The sequence below is a fragment of the Lithobates pipiens genome, unplaced genomic scaffold, assembly GCF_037356315.1.
Source record: "Lithobates pipiens isolate NorthernLeopardFrog02 unplaced genomic scaffold, aLitPip1_a1.2 Scaffold_19, whole genome shotgun sequence".
Taxonomy (NCBI): Eukaryota; Metazoa; Chordata; class Amphibia; order Anura; family Ranidae; genus Lithobates; species Lithobates pipiens.
In genome coordinates, this window is record NW_027507764.1 from 71312024 (window position 1) to 71339713 (window position 27690).

General features: G+C 41.8%; 1 protein-coding gene across 1 annotated transcript; it reads right to left on the reverse strand.

Moving 5' to 3' along the window:
* Window positions 1–1475: 1475 nt before the first annotated feature.
* GTPBP10 (GTP binding protein 10) lies at window positions 1476–27690 on the reverse strand. The gene is made up of 10 exons (XM_077490881.1): window positions 27547–27690; window positions 22422–22615; window positions 20339–20430; window positions 18596–18740; window positions 6861–6934; window positions 6347–6399; window positions 4302–4409; window positions 3157–3234; window positions 2889–3012; window positions 1476–1897 (listed from the first exon to the last, which is right to left on the reverse strand). The coding sequence occupies exons 1-10, from the start codon at window positions 27577–27579 to the stop codon at window positions 1659–1661; spliced, it is 1140 nt and encodes a 379-aa protein (XP_077347007.1). The 5' UTR covers window positions 27580–27690; the 3' UTR covers window positions 1476–1658.

Sequence of the window (27690 nt, forward strand, 5' to 3'; positions counted from 1 at the left end):
GAATCATCCTCACTGTCCGACCAATCCTGGTCAGCCTTGTCCGATAGGTCAGAGCAGGGGTCACCAGCCGCAGTAGGGCCTGAGTCTGCATCAAAGCTCTCACCAGACAACGGCGGCGGCGCGCGGGGGGAGGGGGTCAGGGTTTTTTTAGCGCACCTTTCCTTCCACGCACCGCCTCTATTTTAGCAACAAATGAGTTAAGGACCGCCGTCAGGGTGTCCATGGGCACAGCGCCATCCGCAGGTGACCCAGTTGCAATAGCCTGGATTTCAGGGGAAGAAACACCAGTTTTTGAAGCCATGCTGACCCTACCCTGTCTGCCACCTGAAAGGGGAATTAGGACAGTGAAGGTCCCACCCTCCTGCTGCCGCTGGGGGGGCTTCTAGCGCCAGACTCACCACCCTGAGGCGTTCTGTGTCAGTTACTAGCCTTGCCTGTAGCCCCCAGGAGGTTACCCAAGTGCAGAGTGAAGAAGCTGTGTTGGCAGCAGCAGCAGAGAAGAGCGGTGAAACGATGTGCAGAGCTTGCATCAGCGTTCAGGGAATGGCTGCCCAGCGTCCTGTATACACAGGAAACAGCATGTAATAGCACATGGCATGCTGCCACTAGAGAGCTGCGGTAAAAAACAAACAAAAAAAAAACGCTCAGGCTTCAAGATAGTGGCCGCCAATGATCTGAATAGGGAAAATCTACAGAAAAATGGTCCCTGAAGCTCACAAGGGGAACCTGCTCTGACCCTATCCAAAATGGCCGCCGGACAGCGCCACGCGGTGAAAGGAACAGTGCTGCCTCAAACACAGTAAAATATCTCCACAGGCAACTTTTTGGGACCCCCACACCAGAGAGACCCAGCAATCCCCTTTACACACACCGCACAGCAGACACATGCAGCCGGGGGGGGAGGGAAGATAGGGACATGGGAGAGAAGAGAAGGAGGCGAGGTGGCCCCCGAATCGACCTCCCAGGGAATGCCCACCTGCAATGCTTTAGTCTGCAATTTAAATTGAAAAAAAAAAATAATAAATGAAAATTTTTTACCTGCAAAAAAAAAGTGCATTACGTTTTTTTTTTTTTTTTTTACAAAATGTGAACTTTACCTTTAGGCTGGCCATGAGACTGAATGAGAGAAGTGTTTGGATTCCCCCATTCACGCTAAACAGAGTAGGTGGACCAATCTGCAATGCTGGCACCTGCAGTTGTCAGAATACCCAAACACTGACTACCTTTGATAGGATGCAGAGCTGAGAATTTTAAGCACAACTACATAGACCAAATAAAAAATACATTTTGTCTGACTGGTGCCAACAAGATCAAGCAGAGGACGAATGTCAGCTGACGGAGCAGGAATTGGCCAAAATTCAATCTGTGTATGACCAGCTCCAGGAAACATTTGTCTTGCACCAAATTTAACCAGTTGCTTTCCAGGGCAGGTCTATCTGTGACTGCATACTGCGAAGCAACACAGAACAAGCTGGTTTCTTCCTAACACGTTTAAAGTGCACACAAAGTGTTAATGTAAATGAAACAAACACTAACAGACTGGTAAAAACAAAACAGCTAAGGCATCAGTTCTAGAAGAAAAAAAAAATGTAATAGGGCTTACATAAACTGTACAAAATCATACACAAAAATATACAAGGAATGGGGGTCACTGTGTATTAGGAGGATGGACTTTGAATTTTATCAGTCATAGCGGGAGATATTATTTTATGGAGGTTTCGTAGTTTTTCCTGTGCAGCTTCTTGGATCTCCAGCTCTGCTTGTTCATCCAGCGATCTGCGGATACAGCGTGTGAGCTCCTCGATTCCTTGGCCGGACACGACGGACACCGGAAGGATCTGTCTAAAGGCGATCTGCCGGTCGGGGACCAGCTCTTCAGGCAGTATGTGGAGATAGTCTGGAAAGAAGAAAGCGTTTTGAAGTCAGCAGAAAATTCAGAAAAGGTGACCATAGTTACTAGGAAGCAATCTAATCTGGTCATTTTGCACATAAAGTGGCCCGGTTTCCACTTCCATCACTTACTGGCAGGAACTTCACATTAAAGCTGAACTCTAGGCAAGTATCCTCATAAACAGATTGTATACAAATAGGAGAGCTGTTTTATCTGCCAGAAGATCGGCATTTTAATGCGTCTACCATGCAACTACCTTAAAAAAAAAATCCTATATTATCATATGTGCAATAAATCATGTCTATATGCAAGTTTGGGCTACATTTAAAAATATTTACTATGTAGGAACTTTTATGTATACATATGCATTTCCAACACTTATATGTGTGTACATTTCTATGGATTTATTATATTACTATATTATTATGTTATTTGCTACATGTTACTTACGGTCCCACATGCATCCATGTGCACCATTAAATATTTAACAAAATCTACTAATTGATTCATCTGGTTTTGGTGTTGTGCTTTGTATAAAGTCCCACCATTCCCCTCTCTTCTAGGATTTAGTGATGGAGACATACAAACTGTGTAGCAGTTGTCTCATACAAAGTCCCAACAATTTTAATTATTAACGATCATCTATTGCAGCTTATCAATTCTTAGATGTGGTGCCTGCATTCGTTTTCTTTTCAGTAGAATTTTCCCCTTGGTGGTCATCTGGTGAACTGGCCAGTAACACACCTCCTGTACTAGAGCGCCCCCCACTCTGGATGAAGGAGCACAAGTAGCAGATTTGGACAGCAGCATTGTCAGTCGGGGGGGGGGGAGGGTGTGTGGATATACTAGCAGTTTTAAATACACTCACAAATTGAAGTCAGACTCCAACACCTCCATACATCGCATCTAAGAATTGGTGAGCTGCAATATAATAAATGCTTACTTTTGGGTTTAATACAACTTTAAGTACCTTCCAATCACTTTAAAGATTGCCTACCTTGTGGATTTTCCAGCTGTTTCATCAACTCCTGGAACTTTTCTTCTGCTCCCGGCAGATCCATCTTATTGACAGCTAGTAGCGCAGGCTTGTCTAGAAGTTCCTCCTTGTACAATTCCAGCTCCTAGGATGTAATATTTTCACACAGGAGCAGGATTAGCTTAAGGACTTTCCACTTAGTTTGAGCCAACAAACAGATGAAAAACACACTAAACTATGGGGTCTGTAACCCAAGCAACTGTGTTGTAGCAAAACGAATTTAACTCACCAAGATGAGCAGCTGCACCATTTCAAATGCCGTTCTGAATGGAGTCTTAAAGGAAAGCTGGAATCCGCCAACATCAACCTGGAAATACATACAGAGAACTCACTGATAAAATAAGCACGGCTGGTTTAGAGAAGTTGTTCACTTTTTTTTTATTATTATAACAAAAGCACATTTTTAGCAGGAAAAAAAAAGAGGAAGAGGAAGAAGAAGAAGAAGAGGAAGAAGGTACACCTTTTTTTTTTTTAAGTAGCCTGCAGAGCATTGCACTCACGATCAGAAGATCCAAGGTGCAATCTCAGGCTCCTGCAGACTCTCAGCTCGTATCTAGTATGGGCAGGCAGTTACCTGAAAGCAGGAAGACCAAAAAACTACCGGGATGCTCACCAGCACCCTCGTAGTTCATTGAGAACTACAATCTGTCAGCCACAATGGCTGATGGTACTTGTAGGCATTCATGGACATGGAACTGTAAATCATGTGGTCGGGAGAGGCTGCAGATTCCGGAACACGTTGCATGTTAAAAATGGTGGGACGGGAGACAAGTACCATGTTCCGAAGGTGAACTTATCCTTTACAAGCAGCATACTTTAAAAACACTGATTGAAAATTTAGGGCCCATTCACGTTTGTGTGTTGTGGCAGCAGACAATAAAATGCATGCAATGTCATGCGTTGCTACAATGCACACTCTGTATGCAAGAAACTGCAGTGCCATATATTGTAAATGGCGTTCCAATTTATTAACTAGTACAGCCCAATGCACACCATGCTGGAGCAGGCCACAATGCATATATCAGGCGCGTGGTGGGGCCGAGTCCTGCATTCGGCCTCTATGGACGCCGAATGCTGGACTCAGGAGCGCACCCGCAAGGTAACCCCCACCCCCCCAGGAGAGCGCTTTTCCTAAGGGGATATCAGATGTGGAATGTGGAGAGGAGCCACCGAGGGACCCCAGAAGACGAGGTTCGGGCCACTCTGTGCAAAACGAGCTGCACAGTGGAGGTTAATATGATATGTTAAAAAAAAAATAAATTAAAAAAAAAAAGCACAACGAACCTTTAGTGAGAACAGATTCCATTGCCATGAGTATGGATTCACATAGCATTATACAGAGACGATATGCTGGATGTAATTGCTCATACTCACCACAAACAGAAGCTGTTTTGTCCTCTCAACATGCTTCAGGAACTTGTGTCCCATTCCTCTGTTGATATGCGCTCCCTCTATTAAACCCGGGAGATCAGCCACCGAAATCTGGAACATGGATTAACAATCAGGCATTTTAATGATACAAATATAGGTGTGGTGTGATTCTTAAAAATAAGTCATTACAAAGCAAGGACAAGAAGAAAAAATAAATAAATATGTCAACTGTGTACAAAACATGAATGGTTTGCCGACAGAAAATGAAATGTACAGGCGCATCTCAAAAAATTTTGATAATTTAACCGCTTGAGATCCGCGATATAGCCGAATGACGGCTACAGCGCGGACCTGCTTTGCCGGGACGACGTCTATTGACGTTGCCCCGTGCACGAGCAGCCTGCGCGCCCCCTGAGGGCTGTGATCAGCGAGTCTATGAGACTCGCCTGATCACAGATCGGAGCATGGGGTCGATCCCGACTCCTTACCACGTGATCAGCTGTCAGCCAATGACAGCTGCTCATGTGATCACAACAGAGCCGGCAATCGGCTATTTTTCCCCCTCGCACTGACAGCAGCAGGGCCGCCTTGTCACCATGTTATATGGACACTGGGTTGATTTACTAAAATTGGAGGAGTGCAAAATCTGGTTTCAGCTGTGCATGGTAGCCAATCAGCTTCTTCAATTAAGCTTTGAGAAAAAAAACCTGGAAGCCGATTGCACCAGATTTTGCACTCTCCAGCTTTATTAAATCAACCCACAATGTCTCTTCTGCAATAAAAATACACTTACCTGCCTGCTTGCAATCCCCTAAAGCAGGGGTATCCAAACTTTTTTCAAAAAGAGGGCCAGATTTGATGAAATGAACATGCACGAGGGATGACCATTTTGCCAGACATTCATGAAACCATTAAAATTCAGTCTAAGTGTGTTCGTCAGAGCACTAATACACTGCCCAACAAGAAATCATTTGCCTTTGTGGCCGTGTGGTGAAGAGATGAGCTCGGGCATGTTATTTGGATATATCATTTTTATCGGCTTATAAACACGCATCTTCACTTTAAAAAGGAAGTTCCAGGAAAAAAATCTTACATTTTAAATAAAGAACGGTGAAGCAAAATAAGGGTCAGTGCCCATCAATGCAGCCTGATCAGTGCCCATCTGCAGCCTCACAAGTGCCATGAATGCAGCAACACCATTGTTATGAATGCAGCTTGATCCATGCCCATCTGCAGCCTTGGAAGAGACAGGGAGGGGGGGGCGGGACGAGCGCCAACAGACATACAGGAGAAACTTGTTTTCTCGGCGGCCTCTGTAATAGAAAGTCCTGCCTCCTATGATGGACAGAACAGTCATCCAACCGCAACGCAGGAGACTGTACTTTCCTTTACACAGGCCACAGTGCAAACAGGAAATTCTCCTGTATCTACAGCACTCGTCCAGCCCCCTCCAAGGCAGCCAGTATAATATATTATATATCTCATGGCCCCCCCAGTGCTCAGGGATTCATTGGGGGCCACAGAAGATATAAAATGTCAAAATTACCAGACGAGCCTCCCAAAACCGGAACGCGGGCCGCGATTGGCCGGCAGGCAGGACTTTGGACATTGCCCTCAGGACTTTTCCCTAAAGCATGCACAGCTCAGTTTACATTGCGGCACAGCCTGTGTGCTGGGATGACTGCACTCCTGCACCATGCACGGGTATGTTGTTATCTTGCACCAGCTAATCAAGACGGAGGAAGACCAGCATGGTCTTCCAAGTCCAAGGGTGCCCAATAAGTCTGGTTCTGCTCTTTTCCTCCTCCTAGCAATGGAAGGTCTGGCTGGCACCTGAAATCGCAACACCCAAACTACAAATTTTTTTATACACTAGGCTGTGCAGGGACATTTTTTCACTCTTTTGTAGACTGTGCCAGCTTGCATTACAGTTGGTTTACTTTATGAGGTTTAGACAGCCATACAGGAGCCTTTAGCTGTACTTAAACTTCTTTGCCTTCTGGTAAAATGTATCCAGCCATGAAATACAGCATAATCCTCATTATTACCTGCTTGAAGTCAGAATACATGATTTTCCCCAGCTCTGGCTTCAATGTTGTAACTGCAAAAGACATAGAAAGAATGTGTTTGCCCCAGATCACAATTTAGGTACTACAATCTACAATATGCTAACAAGGAACATGTTGAGGAGGAGAGATCAGAGCCTGCGGCTGCCTTTTCACTGTCCAGACTTGCTAGCAAGCTGGGGGTTAAGAGGGGACACAACCATATTCCAACTACAGTTGGAAATTGTAACAGAGAAAGTCAGCCCATAGAGGAGTATTTTTTTTTTTTGCTCAACCGGCAAATTAAACAAAAGATAAAACAAATTAAACACAATTTCCCCATCCACACATTCAATCCTCCCCGCTGAGCTGTTGTACCCCAACAGCAGACAGACTTCCCTGTCATCAGAATACACTGATCAGCGCTGCTGGCTAGTGTACGGCACTGAGTGGGGAAATCCAACAGGCTGATTGCACAGAAGTCAAACGTCATAATAGACTAGAGCAGAAAACTCACATGGATAGTCGGCGATCTGAGGTTTGGCATGGGACACTTTACTAAGCAGAGACGATTTGCCAGCATTCGGAAACCTAAGTTAAAGAAAATAACATTAAAACATGACACTTTCCTTATTAACATTTAATGCCTAACAAATGTGCCGCACTATAACTATATCCTGTGATGGATATCTCATTGTGTGCTTGCTGCTTCGATTAATTAACTTTTTTTTCCATAAGCGCAGGAATTGTTCAAATTTTAGATTTGTATAAACAAACATTTACAAAAGGGTGCACACACACCTGTATGGTGTGCTGGGTTTTCTGATACAGCCTAGCACTACATTTGTGCTTTCTGGCAGTCTTTGTTAATCATATAGATTAGGTGGACCTTGCAGTAAGATGGAAGTTCTGTTTATAATATCACTTTCCTTCCGGGGTGATTACTGGGGAATGCAGAGTAGCCCAAATATTATAAGATAACATTCTGACCCATTAGTCCACACAAGAGCATAGTTTCATGAGATTTTGGCTGCTTCCCATTCCCTGGGATCTCAAATGGCAAAAGACAATGTAAGGCCAGCATAAAACACTTTACAGGCATTCTTTGGACATAGAATCAGCAGGACATTTCTCAAAGGAAGGGGGCATAGACATAAAAAAAGTTGCCATCTCTGCTAGAATATGGGAAGGTCCATGAATCCCTCATCCTACTCCTTCTGTGTTCCTTTTAGCACAACTACTGCTGAGACATCAGCTGCTAACTAGATTTAAGATGGCCATAGCGATCTTTAGTATTTTTTATTTTATTTTTTTTGTTTGATCAGCCAGCAGGCTGAACTGAAAAAACAAAAAATTAATCGATTCCTCCAAGCAATGTGGACGGAGGGATCCTCCCTACTGTTGCAGTGTATTCTGGCAGTGGGAATCCTCCACTATCAGAATACATTGATCAGTGGCTGCAGCCACTTAAATCGAGAAAATGTTTTCAACAAGCCATTGGATAGAAGCTAATGGAACGATAGACTCCTGGCGAACAGGCACAGCCCCAAATGAATAGAAATTTGGCCTGTCCCTGCTTGATAAGCCCTTTGGCTTCAGCTGGTATCAAAGTTTCATATGCAATATTTCTTATTGACCAATTAGAGCCAGCATACACGCAGTCAGTAAGTTCCTTACCTCTTCTTAGAAAGAAGGAAGAGTCAAACAGGCAGTGATCGCTCAACAAACATAAGTGATAATAAAAGGCTTATGATTGCTGTAAATGCTCATCAGCACCAAGGGTAGCCCCAGATGGCAAAATCCTTACTTGAACTTTGTCTCTGACCTCAAATCGGTAATGAGTGTATAAGAAAAATCCGAGCAATATAGGTATAGTAATATTATATACATATACACACACTAATAAATAAATAATATTAATATATATTTATATATATATATATATATATATATATATATATATATATATATATATATATATATATATATATATATATATATATATATATATATATATATATATACACACACACACACACACACACACACACACTTTTTTTTTAATAAACTTCAGGGGTTTCTTGTGAAGGGTACTGTTAATATTCCAGCCGGCATACAAAGGCATTTCAATATTACGGTTGGCACCTTGTGGTAACAGTTTAGGGAAGGGCCTTTCGTGACTTTCCATGTAAGACTATAAAAGAGAAAAAAATAAATAAATGTGGTGTGCAATCCCCCCTGCAGTCCATAATATACCAGACCATTATCCGAGCAACCCCTCCTCCATACCAGGCCATATGCCCTCAAAACAAAGGGGAAAAATCCCCCCCCCCCACACCCAAGTACCTTGTCCACATGTTAATGAGAACAAGGGCCTCTTCCCCACAACCCTGGCCTGGTGGTTGTGGGAGTGTGAGGGTAACTTATTGGAATCTGGAGGCCCTGTTCCACAATGGGGCCCCCAGATCCAGGGAACCCGTGTGAATGAGTAGGGGTAAACTACCCCTACTCATTCACAAAAAAGTAGACCGTTTGACTGCCTTTATGTGCTTTATTAAAAAAAAAAAAATTATAAAATGCACCCCTATATAGAGCCATTGGTTCTTGGCTAGCTCATATAATGGTGAAGGTCAGCTGTCCACAAATCTTTGGCCATATAGTGTATATTTATTTTTTTTCCAACTTAAAAGACAGACTGCATTGTATTTAGTGGGTGCATGCTGTGAAAAGTAGAATTCCATCACGAATCGCATGAAAACAAATATAATGACTGCTAAATAATGCAAAGACAAAAGTGCACCTACGACCACTGATATTGGAGCTCTCAATTAAAAATGCTAATAATGATTATCTCCCCCTTAATAAAAAATTACATCTAGCTACAACTACAGATTTGTATTATGTATGAAAAAAGGTCATCTCTTAGGAAGGTATTGTTAGATTCCACAACAATATCCTCATCAAAGGGAATCCAGTAAGAGACGAACATACAATAAGAAAACAATTAGAGATCAAATGATGGAGCCGCTATTAGCGCAAAAGGTAAGAGAACATTTATTGCTGCTTTTCTATGAATCAAGCAGGCAGGTTTTGAGAGTAGGTCCGTAAAATGTTCATCTTTGAAGATAATTAAGGAGCTCTTTACCCAGCCACATTAAAGACAACCAGTAATCACATCAAGGGATAAGAAAGGCAAGAAACACGGACCAAATGCCATGAACTGTATATAACCCAAGGCCTGGTAGCCATGTCATATCGTCCTGCAATTAGAGCCAAGGAAGCTGTTGGATGAGGGGTCAAATGTCTTCATTACAGAACAAGTTCAGTTGAATGTGGCCAAATACTACCAGCTAGAACACCAAATGTTGCCAAAAAAACCTGGTTTGAGACTCAACTCCCAAGTATCTATTTAGATTTAGATATACCAGGGCTCAACATTTCTAGTCCTGAGCTACAAGCCATGCCTTAAAGTGATAATAAAGTCTCTCTTTTTTTTTCCCTTTAAAAATAACATTAAAACGAATACGTACCTGCTCTGAGCAGTTGGTTTTGCAGAGCAGCCCTATCCTCCTCTTCTCGGGCCCCTCTTGGGCTCTCCTGGCCCCTCCTACTATCAAGTGCCCCCACAGCAAGCAGCTTGCTATGGGGCACTGAGACAAGCCGCTTCTCTGTGTATGCATTTAGACACAGAGATGCAGTTCAGCCCTGCCCTATCTTTCCTGATTGGGTAACTGACTTTGACAGCAGCAGGTGCCAATTGCGCCGCTGCTTTGTCTCAGCCAATCAGGGGGGAGAGTCCCGGACAGCCAAGGCACTCAAGTACATCGCTGGATAGAGATGGGGCTCATGTAAGTATTAGGGGGGCTGCTGAACACAGAAGTTTTTTTTTTTAATCTTAATGTATAGAATGCATTAAGATAAAAAACTGCCTTTAAAACCACTTTAAGAGTTACTTGCCACCAGTTTTTCCACGCAGCCCCTACCCTTCCCTGCATCTAAACATGCCCTCATTAAATATCTCATGAAATAACACCATTAAATGTTTTATGCAGAATTAAGTTACAAAAATTATTAACAACTTCATCAGTGCCCATCAGTGCAGCATATCTGTGCAGCCTCATCAGTGCCCATCAATGCAGCCTCGTCAGTGCTGTCTCGCCTGTGCCCATCAATTTTGCCTCACCAGTGCACTGGGATCACAGGGATGAGAGGCGGCCAGATCACACATAGCGGGGATCTGCTGCCGTGACACAGCTTGGGTCCGAATTGCCCGGCGGCTGCTGCCAAACAAAGCCCTGCCTCTTATGATAGACAGCACATGGGGCTTTGTTTGGCAGCGGCCGCCGGGCAATTCAAATCCAAGCTGTGTCACAGCAAGAGATCCCCGCTATGTGTGTTCCAGCCCAGTTCTTTTCCTCTCCTCTCTCTCTTCCCTAGTTTCCTAGCCGATCACTCCCATTCAACCCCACCTGCTGGCGGCAAGTGCCCCTCCCCCCTCCACCTTCGAGGCAGCACCACACTCGCCCTCAAGTTTTTTCCAAGCAGGCGAGTGGAAATTTTGAGGGTTGGATATACCATAATTGAACTGTCAAGCAGCACCACTCAGTGTAAAAAAAAAAAAATTACCTTTTATTGAAAATAACAATGAACACCACAATATAAAAAGGTTTTGACCAAAACCGCAAAACAATAAAAATATAAACAGTAACCGTCTCTCCAAATAAATCCTTGGTATTTATAAAACTATTCACGCATACAGTTGTGCTCAAAAGTTTACACGCCCTGGCAGAAATTTTGAAATATTGAAAATATGACTAATCATGCCAAAAATGTATATTATTCAAAGGATAGTGATCACATGAAGTCATTTATTATCACATAGTTTTTTGGCTCCTTTTAAATTCATAATATCAAAAATCACCCAACTGGCCCTGATCAAAAGTTTACGAACCCTGGAATGTTTGGCCTTGGTACAGACACAGAAGGTGGCACACACAGGTTAAAATGGCCGTTAAAACGTTAATTTCCCACATTTGTGGCTTTTTAAATCACAATTCGTGTCTGTGTATAAACAGTCAATGAGTTTGTTAGCTCTCACTTGGATGCACTAAGCAGGCTAGACACTGAGCCATGAGGAGGTAAAAAAGAACAGTCAAAAGTCCTGTGTAACAAAGTAATGGAATTTTTTATAAAGATGGAAAAGGATATAAAAAAGATACCCAAAGAGTTCTACTGTCGACATGGGCGAAGGGGTGATTTGGGACACAAGGCAGTGGTGCGTAGTGAGCTGATCTTGCAAGGAGCTAGGTGCAAGAGGGCGCGGCAGGCCGACTTTCAAAGGGTCATGGATGTTCTTCAGCAGGCAGAGCTTCTCTCGCACCTACTGGACAGCAAATCCTGCAGGCAGCTTTGTTACCTCTCATAATTATGAGCATGATAACAAATGCAGTAGGATGCCTGGTAGAGCCCTTCGTAAGCGCCGGGCACAGACATATGTCCACAAACTCCAGTCTACTTCTGGAGGGGTGTTTTTGCATTCCTCTAAGATTGCCTCTCTATTCCGTGACTATTATGCAGAACTTTATTCATTGGATGCTGGTCTGTCGAATGAGGCCCAGACCTCTAGATGGTCTAACATTCAAGTTTATCTGGCAGCCTATGGGCTCCCCCTTGTCAGAGGAGCAAAGGACGGCTTTGGAGTCCCGTCACACCCTCTGAAGTCGAGGAGACAATAAAATCCCTGCCCAATGGGAAGAGTTCCGGTCCTGATGGATACGCAAAGGCATACTATAGTACTTTCCTTCCCCTATTAATCGGCCCTATGTTAGTTATTTTAAATCTACAGCCAAAGAAAATCCTATCCCCCCTGAAGCTTTGTTAGCTCACATTACAGTTCTTCAAAAAGACAGCAAAGATCCTACTTTAGGGCGGAACTACCGTCCAATATCACTATTGAACATAGACGTAAAAATTTTGGCAAAGGTACTAGCAAATTGTCTGAAACACCTTGTACCCCACATTGTACACCCAGACCAAACAGGATTTATTGCAGGCCGCAAGCCACAAGATAATTCCCTCAGGGCTAGCCACCTCGTCCATTGGGCAAGCACCAGCTCAGCGCAAGGTCCTTACCTTGTCCTATCCATGGACGCAGATAAGGCCTTTGACTGGGTGGACTGGTCTTTCTTGAGAGAGACCCTGGGACTAGGCCCATACATGCTGACCTGGATCATGGCCGCCTATTCCACCGCCTGTGCCCAGGTCAAGGTGAATTGCCTCTTTTCCTCCCGATTTCCGATCAGGAACGGTACAAGACAGGGGTGCCCCCTTTCACCCCCACTTTGGAACTGCTGCTGCATAAGATACGGGCTAACCTGGACATCAAAGGGCTGACGATTGGAAACATGGAACACACATTATCGGCCTATGCGGAAGATGTGCTGTTGCACTTAATGGAACCCCTGATCTCTTTACCGAACCTCATGAAGGAACTTCATCAGTTTGGGGCACTCTCTAATTTAAAAATTAACTGTTCAAAATCAGAGATCTTGCCGATAGTACTTTCCCCTTCGCTTGCGGATAGCCTACAGGCGGCGTTCCCTTTTTAAGTCCTCCATAAAATACCTAGGTATTCAACTCACTGACCACTTTGAGACTCTTTACCATAATAACTACGCCTCTCTACTGGAAGCGGTTAGAAATTACCTTAAACACTGGACTAAAACTGCCTTTACCTGTTTAGGACAGGTGGACATCATTAATATTAATATCCTTCCGCGAGTGCTCTTCTATTTGCAGATGGTGCCTTTGCCAAGAACCTTTTTGTCATCAATCACTAGCATGTTCTGTGAATTTGTGTGGAATGCAAAGAGACCCCGCATAGCTATGCGAGTGCTGAAGCGATCAAAGAAGGCTGGAGGCTTAGGTGTACAGGATATTAGGAGGTATTATAGGGCTATCTTTCTCCAGCGGATATTGAACTGGCATTTCCATACCAGATACAGGCTCTGGGTGTCCCTGGAAAAATGCCTGGCAGGTAGAAACCTAGCTTATGCTCCGTGGCTGGCTAAGGAACACAGGGGGTTGTCAGACCCTACTTCTTCCTTAATGTCCCACGCTCTTAAAAGTCTGGGACCAGATCAGGAGTTTATACTCACTGCCCCCGTGTCCCCGCTAGGGAGCTTTTGCTGGTTTCCCCCAGGAAAACAAATGGCATTCTTTAAGAAATGGGCAAGGAGAATTGTGAAATTACTGCGCTAAACCACAATAGTGTCAAAGAAAAAAAATAAAAGCAGCTAACAAAGTCCAAACTAAATAAAAATACACAGTGTAGCGCTACAAAAGAAAAACAATGAACTGTGATATCCAATAAAATAATAATAAATAGTCCATCCCATACTTGATAGCCAATCTTCAATTGAACAAGGACTGTGCAAATAACTGTGCCATTGTAAATATGAAGCAATTCTCTGTAGAAGGAATAAGATGGGTACTCTTACTAGACGTGGTGGACCCACTTACCGCATGGTAGTGGGTCAAATCGATCTTATGCGGGGCAAGTGCCACAGGGTTATGGTTTGGCAGGAGAACGGTCACTCCTCATCCGTGCTTGTCCAACTGGAAAACCCTGGATCCATGCGACTCTCCACTGTAATATGAAACTTCCACCTTGTGGTGGAGCCGTCTGGAAGTTGTTGGTGTATATAATATGGACTCAGACCAGGAAAAAAAAAAATGCAGAGACAAAAAAACACGGAAAGCATTTATTTTAAAATGACAGTACATCAAAATCAATGAGTAAGAGTGACCGCTCTCCTGCCAAACCGTAATCCTGTGGCACTTGGCCCACATAAGCTTGATTGACCCACTACCATATGGTAAGTGGGTCCCACCACATCCAGTAAGAGTACCCATCTTATTCCTCCCACAGAGGATTGCTTCATTTTCACAACGGCACAATTATTTGCACATTGTTTGCGTAGTTCTTGTTCAATTGAAGATTGGCTATAGAGTATGGGATGGACTTATATTTTGAATTTTCCTAAATTTTTTAGTGAAGATTGGACTCTATATTTTGTTCACTTATTCTTTATTATTATTTTATTGGATATCACAGTTCATTGTTTTAACTTGTAGCGCTACACTGTATATTTTGTTTTTAGGAAATGGGCAGATGATCCTAAAGCTAGCTGTGGCAATTTCCTGGAGATGGGTAGACTTCCTACCCTTGAGAGCCTTAGGGCACGCCATGGCAGCTTCCCCATGGATTTCTTGCAACAAACAACTTACTTTTTTCTATGCCATTAGAGCTACTTCTACGCTTACACCCTTTGAGCTTCTCTTTGCTGCGGATGAACCTATTCCCCATATGATCTTATATCAAACTACTGGGTTCAGCCGTATCAGGGACTAAGCCGGTTTATATTAGGGAATGGGAAGGAGACCTGGGGGTGGAGTTTTCCGGGGCACAGCTGGCTCACCTGTATCAGCTTGCGCATTCTAGCTCCACTGAGTCTAGAACTCAAGAAACAATTAAGAATTATAAGATATTGACACGCTGGTACAGGGTGCCGGCTGTCCTGTCACAGATTTACTCCTCCAATTCTGACCACTGTTGGAGAGGCTATGACCACCATGGTACATTATAACACCTGTGGTAGGAATGCCCGAGAGTCAGACCCTTCTGTGGGGGAGAAATTAAAACACAGATAAAAGGACATATTGGGCATTGACGTCCCTTTGTCTTCTTTGCACTTCCTCTTCCATGAGCCTCCAATACCAGTTAGCCAATATAAGAAAAGCGCCGTGCCGCACTTCCTGAATGCTGCTAAACACCTGCTCCCAGTCAACTAGAAGCTGAATCATGTGCCTAGCAGAGAGGAATGGACCCGGAAGGTGAAGGAGATTAGGGAAGCGGAGGAATGTATGGCAAATTGCAAAGGCACCAGGGAACGTTTTAATACTATTTGGGCCACATGGCTAGAAAAACACCCTTGACCCGGGATATATTTATTCTGGCCTGGATGTCGCCTTATTAGAGCTTCCTGAGCCCTCCCTTAAGGGACATCTTGGTCAGCATAGCTCAACCTCTTCCCTAGATTTGGCAGGAACACCATTTTCCATACATTTTACTTTTTGTTTTTGCAGAGCTGATCTTTGGATGTGAGCAATTAACCACATTTTCCCTGTAGCAATATAGGTGTGTGCCAAGAGGGAAGGGCTCCACTTCCCTCTCTAGACCGTACTACCTGGCGGCACTCAACTATTTTATCATTACTAGGTTCACTTCTTATAAATGGTTGACGCTCCCTCTCCTATCTGTAATGAAAAACCCACAGGTCACCTCAGGAGAAATACAGGCTGCTCTCCAAAAAGACAGTGTGGTTGTTTTTAAGAGCGAAATTCAACGATCAAAAAGAGCTGCATGGTTGAGCTGCCAGAAGAAAGCCTTTACTGCGCCAATGTCACAAAAAACCAATGAGGCATGTCAAGGTGGTGTTGGGCATATTGTAACCAGGCTTTTTTTGTAGAACTTGTACAGTAAAGACTTCTTTCTGGAAACTTGACCATGCAGCTCTTTTTTGTTCAGGTATTGTATTGTGCTTCTTAAAAGCAACCACGCTATTTTTTTTCCAGAGCAGCCTGTATTTCTCCTGAGGTTACCTGTGGATTTTTCTTGGTATCCTGAACAATTCCTGTGGCAGTTGTGGCTGAAATCTTTCTTGGTCTACCTGACCTTGGCTTGGTATCAAAAGAGCCCCTAATTTTCCACTTCTTATTAAGTGATTGAACGGTAGTGACTGGCATATTCAAGGCTTTGGATATCTTTCTATATCCTTTTAGATCTTTGTAAAGATTCATTACCTTGTTAAGCAGGTCTTTTTACTGTTTTTTTCTGCTCCCCATGGCTTAGTGTCTAGCCTGCTTAGGGCAGCCATGTGAGAGCTAACAAACTCATTGACTTTTTATACACAGACCCCAATTGCGATTTAAAAAGCCACAAATGTGGGAAATTAACCTTTAATAGCCATTTTAACCTGTGTGTGGCACCTTCTGTACCAAGGCCAAACATTCCAGGGTATGTAAACTTCTGATCAGGGTCATTTGGGTGATTTCTGTTATCATTATGATTTTAAAAGGAGACAAAAAAACTGTGATAATAAACGACTTCATGTGATCACTATCCCTGAATAAAAGATAGTTTTTTGGCATGATTAGTCATATTTTCAATATAAATGCCAAAATTTCACAATTTCAGAATTATAAAACCACTCCCATACAGATTCACTCAGCACATGGATACAAACAGCTATTTCTCCAGAACCAAAAGGTAGAAATCTACAACAAAGTTTATTAAAATCCCTGCAATATACATAGATCACCCAGAGAGGAATGTTTTTTTTCTCAACAAAAGTGGAGTTACTCTTTTAAAGCAAACCTTCAGTAATTTTTTTTCATCTTTCCATAGATCAAATCTTCTGCCCTGGTTGCCTTAACTTTGGATAGTAAATATTTTTTTTTTTCTGCCAGTAAATACCTTTTACAGTCCACTTTCTGTTTCTTGTCTGGTAAAAAAAGCCTCAGCTTATGGCATCATGCACAACACTGTCTCTTGTGAGAGTCTGCCAGGAGGGGGGGTGGGGGTGGGGGGGGGGGGGGGGATGAATCATAAGAGGGCCAATGAGAGCTGCAGGGGTGTGTCTGTAAATCCAGGAAGTGAATAAGCAGCAGCTTCAGCTGCCCAGTTAAAATGGTTGCAGCCAGACTTAGTGGAGGGAAATTTCTGCAGCATATTTGGCAAGTACAGAATCACAGTATATATAAAATAATATGCAAAGTGGTTGGAGGGAAGCTTCAGAATAGCAAAGAGGTTTGTAGTACAAATTATGTGAGCAGACTGCAGTTCCTCTTTAAGTACAGCCAAATGCTCAGTAGCAACCAAGGCCAAGAGGCCAGACCACATGCACAAGGAGCATACGATCACCAGCATCCAAAATAGGTCAAGATATACTTAACAGTCATGGTCTGGTTAATCCATGCCCAGGGGAGGAAAGGGCAAGCTCAAAGAAAGCCTGACTGGTTTCACCGGTACAAACGGGCTGCATCAGAGACTAAAACGTACCTGTAGTCAAGAATGTGATTATATGGTCTTTAAAATAGCTGCCACGGACTCAGGAGCGGGCATCATGCTTGATGACTTCATGTACGTCATGACACACGCATGCCATAGTGCGCATGTGCGATTACGCTGTGTGCATGTATGACAATGCCACCGACGCATGCACATGGTGTTGGTGGAAGGTTCAATACAGGATCTCTAAATATATATTGATAATTCAGAGGGGAGTCTAAAATAAGGTTTTGGTGTTACTGAATATATGGCACCGGTGGCTTCTCCAAACATATATATGATTTTGTAGGATGGGATCTCGAGGATTTTTTATTAATGCATCATACCTACTACCAGCTGTGTTGTAAATGCAGAACCCAGCAGACCCAAGTACAAACAAAATTCATGGAATTACACAATCCAAGTGGGCAAACTGTTTCTAAATCACAGACTTCCGGGATATATACTCTGCAGTCATTGGGTTCAACTTATAAAAACCAGTCAGATTAAAGCAACACCCATATTAAAAAAGTGTATGTTCACCACTGCAGGTCAAAAACAAGAATAAAGCATATCAAAACCCAAAAATGAATTTGGCAAGGCCAAAACGTGAGTTGGGGGTGTGTGGTTAAATAGAAACACACTTTTTATTTCAGTCATATTAATTTTTTTTTATATAGGACGTTCCCCCACCCAGTACCATAAATACTGCATCTTCCTCACAGCCTTATGTCCACATCTCTTCCCAACCACAATTGCCAATCCTTCCCCCGATCACTCTACAACAACACCAATCCATGTTCCCCCTCCACTCTGAAGCCAAATCTTTTCCTGCCATTCTCTGCAGTTACTTTTCCTCCCCTTCTGCATCTGCTCCCTCTGCATCCATACATCACTCCTCACCTAAGCATCCAACCCGTTCTTACATACAGCTGAAAAAATGATCAAAAAAATGTTAAATTCTAAAAAAATAATAATAATTCAGATGTGATGGGATTTGATGTAATAAATTGTGGCAATTTATGTCTGTATATTAAGTTGCTTCATATATGTGGAAATATTCTATTTCTAATTAATCATTTAGAAGAGAAGGTCTCAACAGCGAGTTATTAGTTATAAGTTTTGTCCACTGAACTACTCACCCAACCAATCCCACATCTGCGATCAGCTTCATGTCCAATCGAATGATCCTTTTCTGTCCCTTGGATGGATGGAAGTTTGTTCGGAAACCACCGCCTTGACCCCCTCTGGCGACCCGGAGCTGGTCTCCCTCTTTATCCAGGTCACCTACAACAGAAGAATACAATTCGATAAGTCACACCTGTAGATGGACATGGAGGCTCCCCAATTCTTTCCACTGAATTATCGTGCCGCAGTCAGTGGAGCGGATGCAAACACATCATTTAGGTTAAAGACGGTCCAGAATTTTGCAGCCGATAAAGCAACAAAGGCCTATGGGGATTCATCTAAACCTGATATGATAAAAGTTAGAATGATGCCATTCATAGCTTGATTTAAAGGGGGAAGCTTCAGGGCCATCATCCTCATATGTACTCATTACTTCCAACGTCACAGATACAAAACCATTTTGTAGCTTTAGATTTTACTGGCTACATTACTTTTATAGTGTTTTATCTGTTCAGGTAAGATATTTTAAACTCTTTTAACCTCTTCAATACTGGGCACTTTCACCCTCTTCCTGCCCAGGCCAATTTTCAAATTTCAGCGTTTTCACACTCTAAAATGATAATTGCACGATCACTGTACCCATATTAAATTTATCCTTTTTTCATTTTTTTTTCTTTTGGTAGTATTTAATCACCACTTTTTTTAGTTTTTTCTAAACAAACAAACAAAAAAAAAAAAATAATTTTGAAAAAAAAAAAAAAATTCTTAATTTTCGGTTCTAAAATTTTGCAAACAAGTAATTTTTCTTCTTCACTGATGTGTGCAGATAGGGGCTGCACTGATAATCAGAGCATCATCGTGTACTCACTGTTCCCTGTCAGACTTGTTGGTTATCGTCTCCCCTTTCCTCACACAAAGACATCGCAAAGAAAGAAATGTAAATAAACTTGTTGGTTATCTGCATGTGATCAGATGTGATTGGACACAACTGATTACATGGTAAAGGGCTGCTGCGACTGGCCCTTTACCACAATCTGTGATAAGCTGTGTCCAAAGAATACAGCTGTCACACAGCATGCAGGGGGGTGTGCATGCGCACGTCCTCCAAAAACTGGAGAGCTGCGCTGTAGTTGTTTTCCGGCTATAGCGTGGTCGGGAAGCAGTTAAGGTAACAAAAAGTACTTTAGATAAATAAAATAAATAAAAAATGTGTAAACAGGCACACATTTGACAATGAAATAAATGCTTTGCAATATAAAATTGTGGCACTGGAGCACTACAAGTAACTTTGCAGCAGATTCAATAAAGATACGTGACAATTCCATAGCCATTCACAGGCATACGGTGGATTCATAAACTTCTTATTTGTGATGCTTTCCCAATATGTTGCTACAGCTGCAACAGATTCATTATCAAATATCCCCTTTAGCAAATACCGCCATATTGGAGATAAGGAAAACACTTTCTAATTATGTTACTTTTTTAATAGTGCATATGTACAGTATCTGAAAGCTGGACTTTTAAAGCCCATCTAATGCCAATAAGAGATCCCAGGCAGATGCACATTACAGAAAGACAGCTGGGACCATCTGCAGGCTCAAGACTTTCATTTTTATCAATAGAACATCCCTCCTGCATAGCATTACTATATCAGAGCTCACAGGGAACATTAATATACAGGCTGCAAGTAGTAAGGGGCTAATTAACATGGTATTGTAGGCAAACATGACAAACTTGAATTAGGAATTGCTTCTTACCTATCTTATGCCCATCATCAGTGGTAATAGTTATTCCCACAGGAACATTAACATGACAGTCTGGACCGGATGAGCCTTTAAGTGAACGCACACTGGAAGAACAAGAATATATAGAGTTGCACATGGTTTGTGTGTTCATTCTGCCAGCATTGAGAGCATTGGAAATGCAGTACTGATCCTACTAGTCCCAAAGTATTTTCCGTCCAATAACCATTGAGTATTACTTTTGAATAGTGTGTTCAGCCACCATGCCCTCCCAATGGCAGCCTGCCTCCGGCCACAGAGCCCCTCCCAATGGCAGCCTGCCTCCGGCCACAGAGCCCCTCCCAATGGCAGCCTGCCTCCGGCCACAGAGCCCCTCCCAATGGCAGCCTGCCTCCGGCCACAGAGCCCCTCCCAATGGCAGCCTGCCTCCGGCCACAGAGCCCCTCCCAATGGCAGCCTGCCTCCGGCCACAGAGCCCCTCCCAATGGCAGCCTGCCTCCGGCCACAGAGCCCCTCCCAATCCATGGGACATGGGCATCATGCAATACCAGCTTTGCACCCTGTACACCACAACGTTATGTGGGGTCATTAGAGATCTTAAATAAGAATGTTGCTACAACTTTTCATGGATCTTTGGCAGTGTTATAATTTGTCCTAGCTTATGCAGTCACTACTGCCAGACAACATCGCTTGCATGTATATTTTATGACGACTTGTTCAATTAAGCTTTGACACAAAAAAAAAAAAAAAAAAAAAAAAACGCACACCTGGAAGCTGATTGGATTCTATGCAGAGCTGCACCAGATTTTGCACTCTTCAGTTTTAGCAAATCGGCCTCTAAATGTTGTTGCGTTAGGCTACATTTCACATGAGCAATTGGGGTAGTTCAGAGGTGGCTGTATGCAGCTGCACTCCGTGCCAGTGTTTCTCTACTCCAGTCCTCAATGTGCCCCAACAGGTCATGTTTTCAGGATTTCCCTCAGATGAAACTGCTGTGGTAATTACTAAGGCAGTGAAACTGATCAAATCACCTGTGCAAAATAGTGGTAAGCCTGAAAAAAAATAAAAAATAAAAAAAAAGACCTGTTGGGGCGCCTTAAGGACTGGAGTTGAGAAACAGTGACTCTGGAAGAAAATGTATTGCGTCCAGCGTTGTTTGGAGACTATTGGCTTGTAATCGATCAGGTGAGCAGTTACCTGTGAACCGCTGCAGTGCCAGCTATTAAGGTTCTATTCACATGGGACGATTACTTGTGTACCTTGTGCAGGGCCAGGTTTTGCTGCCAAGGGGCTGCAAAGGTGTTCTGTGCGTACCCGTGCTGGCAGTCCCATAGATGTCTATTGGGACACATGGTAGAGCTGCACGATTCTGGCTAAAATTAGAATCATTTTTTTTTTGCTGAGAGCAAAGATCACGATTCTCGTGGCATAACATCTTTAACAATATACAAAAAAAATTGGGTTAATTAACTTTACTGTTTAGTTTTTTTTTGTTTTTTTTTACTAATTGAAGTGTATTTTTTCAACAAAAAATGCATTTGAAAGACCGCTGCGCAAATACCGTGTGACATAAAATATTGCAACAATCGCCATTGTATTCCCTGGGGGCTCTGCTAAAAAAAAAAAAAAAAAAATTTATATATATATATATATATATATATATATATATGGATTCTGACTAATTTTAACTTTGTAAGTGTCAGAAAAGGATTTTGTTTTTAAATGGTTAAACTGCCCTCATCTACACACCAAAGTTCATCCCTTTGATCCAAGAACAAAAAGTTACAATGTTTATAGTTATTTACTAGCACAGACAATGTTCATAAAATCTTGGCAGGCTGCACTGTTTTTTTATTTTGACAGCCGATTGAGCAGGATCAGACTCTACACTTGTTACATGAAGAATCAGGAATTTCTGCATAGAGATCGTTGAATCTAGATCACAATTTTTTTTTAATGATTAATTGTGCAGCTTTACTGCATGGACACAGCATCCATGTGGATGCACAGCCCTGAACGCACCCAGGGTGAGTTAAGTGACACACACTTGCATGGAAGTTTCAGACTTGTGCTTCTGCTTTCTGTGTGAGACACTCACCTACTGTTGGCTCCAACATCCCCAACAAATCTTTTGTGTGTATACTTCTCTTTGACATTTTTCATGGTGATATTGTGCTTTGCTACCATGTACACATCACCACCTTTTCCTCCTTCTCCACCTAACCGTGGCAGTCCCATTCCTCCAGCTCCACCTTTCACCATGACCCTCAGATTGTCTATGAAGTTTCCATACTGCGGAGAACAGATCAAACATTAGACAATGATCAGTGCTTCAAAAAGGAATGCTATGGGATTTATATTAAAAACTTAATTTATTGATTTCAAAAGGATAATCGCTCCTTTACCCACAGGCTGCAATGCAGGGATGAGCGCAGATCCTGGTCCAAACCCACCTGGAAGCCATCCAATCACAGCTGTATATACATGCCATTTGTATATGTGTGGCTGAGGAGTGGGGAATGCCCAGGCCGCAAATGATTGGCCCAGCACAGATAGTAGCTTCCTGATGGGCTCCCACAAATGACAATATGAAAAAAGAAAATGTGACAGCGCTGCAATGTTACAATATATACTATACCAAAAAAACTTCCAGTGATAATGCAATATTTAAAAATAAAGTGATGCAATATATGGATAATCAAGGTCCAATAATCAGGAATGGGAAATCCTCCACAGTGATGATTCTTCTAACAAAACTTTATCCACCACCACATGCAATGGCCGCTCACCTCCTTTATGCTCAAACGACACAATCAATGGCCAACATAAGTCTCATCCACTGTGCTGCTTTCACATTTAAAAACAGTAATGTGGAAATACATAAGAAAAAAAACAAGAAAAAGTGTCCCCTATAGTGTAGTATCCGAGGGATTAAATGTAAAAGCAGCACAAGGGAGGAGACTTATGTTGGCCGTTGATCGTGTCGTTTGACCGATTAAATATTACAGAGGATTCCTTGAAGGGTGTATTGGCACTAAGTGCAAAGGCGTATTTGACCCCTCGGGGTCATATAAAGGAGGCGTGCGGCCATTGCATGTGGTGGTGGGAACACTCAGGATAAAGTTTTGTTAGAAGAATCATCACTGTGGAGGATTTCCCATTACTGATTATTGGACCTTTATTATCATACATTGCATTACTTTATTTTTAAATATTGCATTATCACTGGAAGTTTTTTTGGTAAAGTATATATTGTATCATTGCAGCGCTGTCACATTTTCTTTTTCATATTGTCATTTGTGGGAGCCCATCGGGAAGCTGACATTAGTGACAGCTGCAGCAAAATTCTAATCACAATTTGGTATCACATTTTTGTTCATCAAAATCTTCACGTATTAGCGCGCCGCTATTTTTCCTTCATATCCAGTGGTCTCACTCAGGTGGGTTTGAACCAGAGAGGATAAGACAAATGAAGGTGACCAAGACTCAAAAAGGGCTTGATTTACTAATACTGGAGAGTGCAAAATCTGGTGCTACTATGCATTGTAGCCAGTCAGCTTCTAACTTCAGCTTGTTCAATTAAGCTTTGACAAAAAAACACTAAAAACTAAATGCTGATTGGTTTCTATGCAAAGCTGCGCCAGATTTTGCACTCTTCAGTTTTAGTAATGCCAAAGTGATTCTCTCGCCAGTAAAGATCTTATCACTAACAAAACAGCTACAGTGACATGGGCCTAAGGCTGTATTCACACCTGTTCTGCCCGCAATTTCAAAATGCTCTGCTAATATGACAAATTGCCCAATGCGAATTTCAGATGCCATTCATTTTAATGGCACCTAAAAACATGGAGGGGTTCTGGCACAATAAAGCGTGCTGCAATCACGTCAGACCACATCGTGTGAAGCTTGTTGCCCAAAAAAGGATCGGGAGCTTCTTCTGGGACGCAGAATTGCTCCGCATTTTTATCTGTCATTAAAACAAATGGCATCTGAAATTCATGTTGTAAGATTTGTCATTTTAGCAGAGCATTTTGAAATTGTGGGCAGAATTGCAGTAAATCAGCCCAGGATTCAAAATGCCCAGGTGTGAACGTACAACAGACATAATGCATATATAATAATGATGCCTGTTAAATGTATACAATATATGTATATATATACACACAGCGGGTAAAATAAATATTGAACATGTCACCATTTTTCTATGGAAACATGTTATTAAAAGGTGCTTTGACATGAAATTTTAACCACGTTGGTAACAACCCATGCAATCCATACACCAAAACAAATAAGTTCAGAAATTAAGTTATGTGTAATAAAATTGAATGACACAGAGAAAAAGTATTGAACACATAAAGAAAGAGGTGCAAAAAGGCATGGAAAGCCAAGACACCAGCTGAAATCTCTCAGTAATTAGAAAGAAATCCTAATCCTTGTCAGTGCAAATTAATATCAGATGGTTCAATCTCAACTGACGGTCTATAAAAAGGTGTCTCATTACCAAGATGTCACACAAGAAACATTGCATGATGGGTAAAAGCAAGGAGCGCTCTCAAGATCTTGTTGCAAAATATACTGATGGCATTGGTTACAGAAGGATTTCTAAACTTCTGAATGTTCCAGTGAGCACTGTTGAGGCCATAATCCTTAAAGGGGTTGTAAACCCTCACAGTTACATAGAATGCATTAAGGTGATAAACTTTCTAAACTCCCCCCCCGGTCCGTTTTACTTACCTGATCCCGATCTTTCTCCAGCCAGGAAAGAGCACACCAGCACTAGCTGGTGTCTCATGTCCTGCTTGGATAGATTGATAGTGGTGCAGCCATTGGCTCCCGCTGCTGTCAATCAAATCCAATGATGCAGCACGGGGCCAAGTCCTGCATGCTGTGTGAATGGACACAGAAGCGGGACTCGGAAGAGCGCCCGCATGAGTGTCCACCAAGGAGAGGGCTTCTCCAACGTGGACACTCGATGCGGGGAGGAGCCACCAGAGCAGCTGAGGGACCCCAGAAAAGGAGGATCAGGGCCACTCTGTGCAAAATTAACTCCACAGTGGAGGTATGATATGTTTGTTTTTTAAAACAAGGGTTTACAACCCCTTTAAATGGAAAGAACATATGTTCACCATAAACCGGGCACAACCAGGTGCTCCTCACAAGATTTCTGATAGAGGAGTGAAAAGAATTATCAAGATTTAACCAAGAGACTTTTTTTATTATTTTTTATTGGTCTTATGTAATATTCAAATTTTTGGAGATACTGACTTTTGGGTTTTCATTAGCTGCGAGTCCTAATCATCAAAAAAAAAAAAAAAATGCTTCAATTATATCACTCTGTGTGTAATGAATCTATACAAGTTAACTTTTTGATGATATTCTACTTTTATGAGATGTGTGTGTATATATATATATATATATATATATATATATATATATATATATATATATATATATATATATATATATATATATATATATATATATACACACATATATATATATATATATATACACACACACACATTTACAACATCTGTTGTAAATACTGACTGTATATTTCATACAAATACACAGATTTTAATATATTACGGGTACTCCAGTTTCCTCTCACATTCCAAAGTCATGCTAGTTCAAATTGGCCCTAGTACATGTATGTATGAATGTGAGTTAGGGACCTTAGATTATAAGCTTTTTGAGAACAGGGACTGACGTGAATGTAATAAAATATATATATAAGCTCTAACGAGCAGGGCCCTCTAGTCTCTCCTGTATTGATTTGTATTGTAAGTGTACTGTCTGCCCTCATGTTGTAAAGCACTGCGCAAACTGTTGGCGCTATATAAATCCTGAATAATTTATATATATATATATATATATATATATATATACACATACACACACACACATACATATATACACACACACACACACACATAGAGCTGCACAATTCTGGCCAAAAGGAGAAACATTTCTTTTTGCTTAGAATAAAAAAAAAGATCATGATTCTCGCAACGTAAAATCTTTTCCATTATACAAAAAAATAAATAAAAATGGGCTAACTTTACTGGTTCGTTTTTTGTTTGTTTTGTTTTTTATTCATTTAAGTAATTAAAATAAATAAATAATTGCATTTAAAAGACCTCTGCGCTAATACAGTGTGACATAAAATATTGCAACAAACACCATTTTATTCTCTAGGGTGTCTACTAAAAAAAATATATATATAATGTTTGGGGGTTCCAAGTAATTTTCTAGCAAAAAAAAAAAAAAAAAAAGAAGATTTTATCTTGAAACCAACAAATGTCAGAAAAAAGGTTTAGTGTTTAAACTTTTTTCATTTACACACAGTCTATTCCACTGAGAAATTGTTACGATGTTTATACTTAAGTTTAACTGATAATGTTTTGATTCTTGGCAGACTGCCCAGTTTTTCTCTTCCTTTCTTTTGATGGCTGTGGCTTCAGAAGAGCAGAGAGAATTCTTTGCATAGAAAGAATTGTGAAACATATTAGTCAAGATCGCGATAACGATTCTTGATGATTAATTGTGCAGCTCTACATATACAACATCTGTTGTTACATACTGACTGTATATTTTTATACAAATACACAGAATATATAAATAAATAATACGGGTACTATCAGTTTCTTCCCACATTAGAAAGACATGCTAGTTCAAATTGGCCCTAGTACGTGTATGTATGAATGTGAGTTAGGGGCCTTAGATTATAAGCGTTTTGAGGACAGGGTGTGTGTGTGTGTGTGTGTGTGTGTGTGTGTGTGTGTGTGTGTGTGTGTGTGTGTGTGTGTGTGTGTGTGTGTGTGTGTGTGTGTGTGTGTGTGTGTGTGTGTGTGTGTGTGTGTGTGTGTGTGTGTGTGTGTGTGTGTGTGTGTGTGTGTGTGTGTGTGTGTGTGTGTGTGTGTGTGTGTGTGTGTGTGTGTGTGTGTGTGTGTGTGTGTGTGTGTGTGTGTGTGTGTGTATACAAAATAGTCAGCACAGATGGTTACAGGAGGCAGTCTGGGGGGAAAAAAAGATAGAGATATATATATCTCTATCAGTTTATATAAGTGGTTTTATATACACACGCCTGTAATATACCTTATACAACAGGTGAAGTGAGTAAACTACAGGGCAGCTAGGTATTCTATAGGGATGTATGATATACATGCAGAAGGTAGGTACTCCTAGTATCAGTATACAGAGATCAGACACTGCACAGTTACCTTCCTCAGCAGCACCCTACTACCATGCACCATCCTGCTCCCACACTCTGCCTGCTGTCACCTCTGATCAGTACACAGCCAGCACGCTGCTTCCTCTTCCTGCTGACAATGTGCACCGACAAACCTGTCCGGCGGCTCCCGCAG

What these genes read in the sequence shown, in the direction of transcription:
- GTPBP10 (XM_077490881.1), bottom strand. Translation starts at nt 27,579, where the DNA reads ATGGTGCATGGTAGTAGGGTGCTGCTGAGGAAG. An exon ending in GCAGATGTGGGATTGGTTGG is followed by an intron (nt 6,935 to 18,595) that starts GTGAGTAGTTCA and finishes TCTTTAACTTAG; the next exon opens with GTTTCCGAATGCTGGCAAAT. An exon ending in TCAGATCGCCGACTATCCAT is followed by an intron (nt 6,400 to 6,860) that starts GTGAGTTTTCTG and finishes TGTCTTTTGCAG; the next exon opens with TTACAACATTGAAGCCAGAG.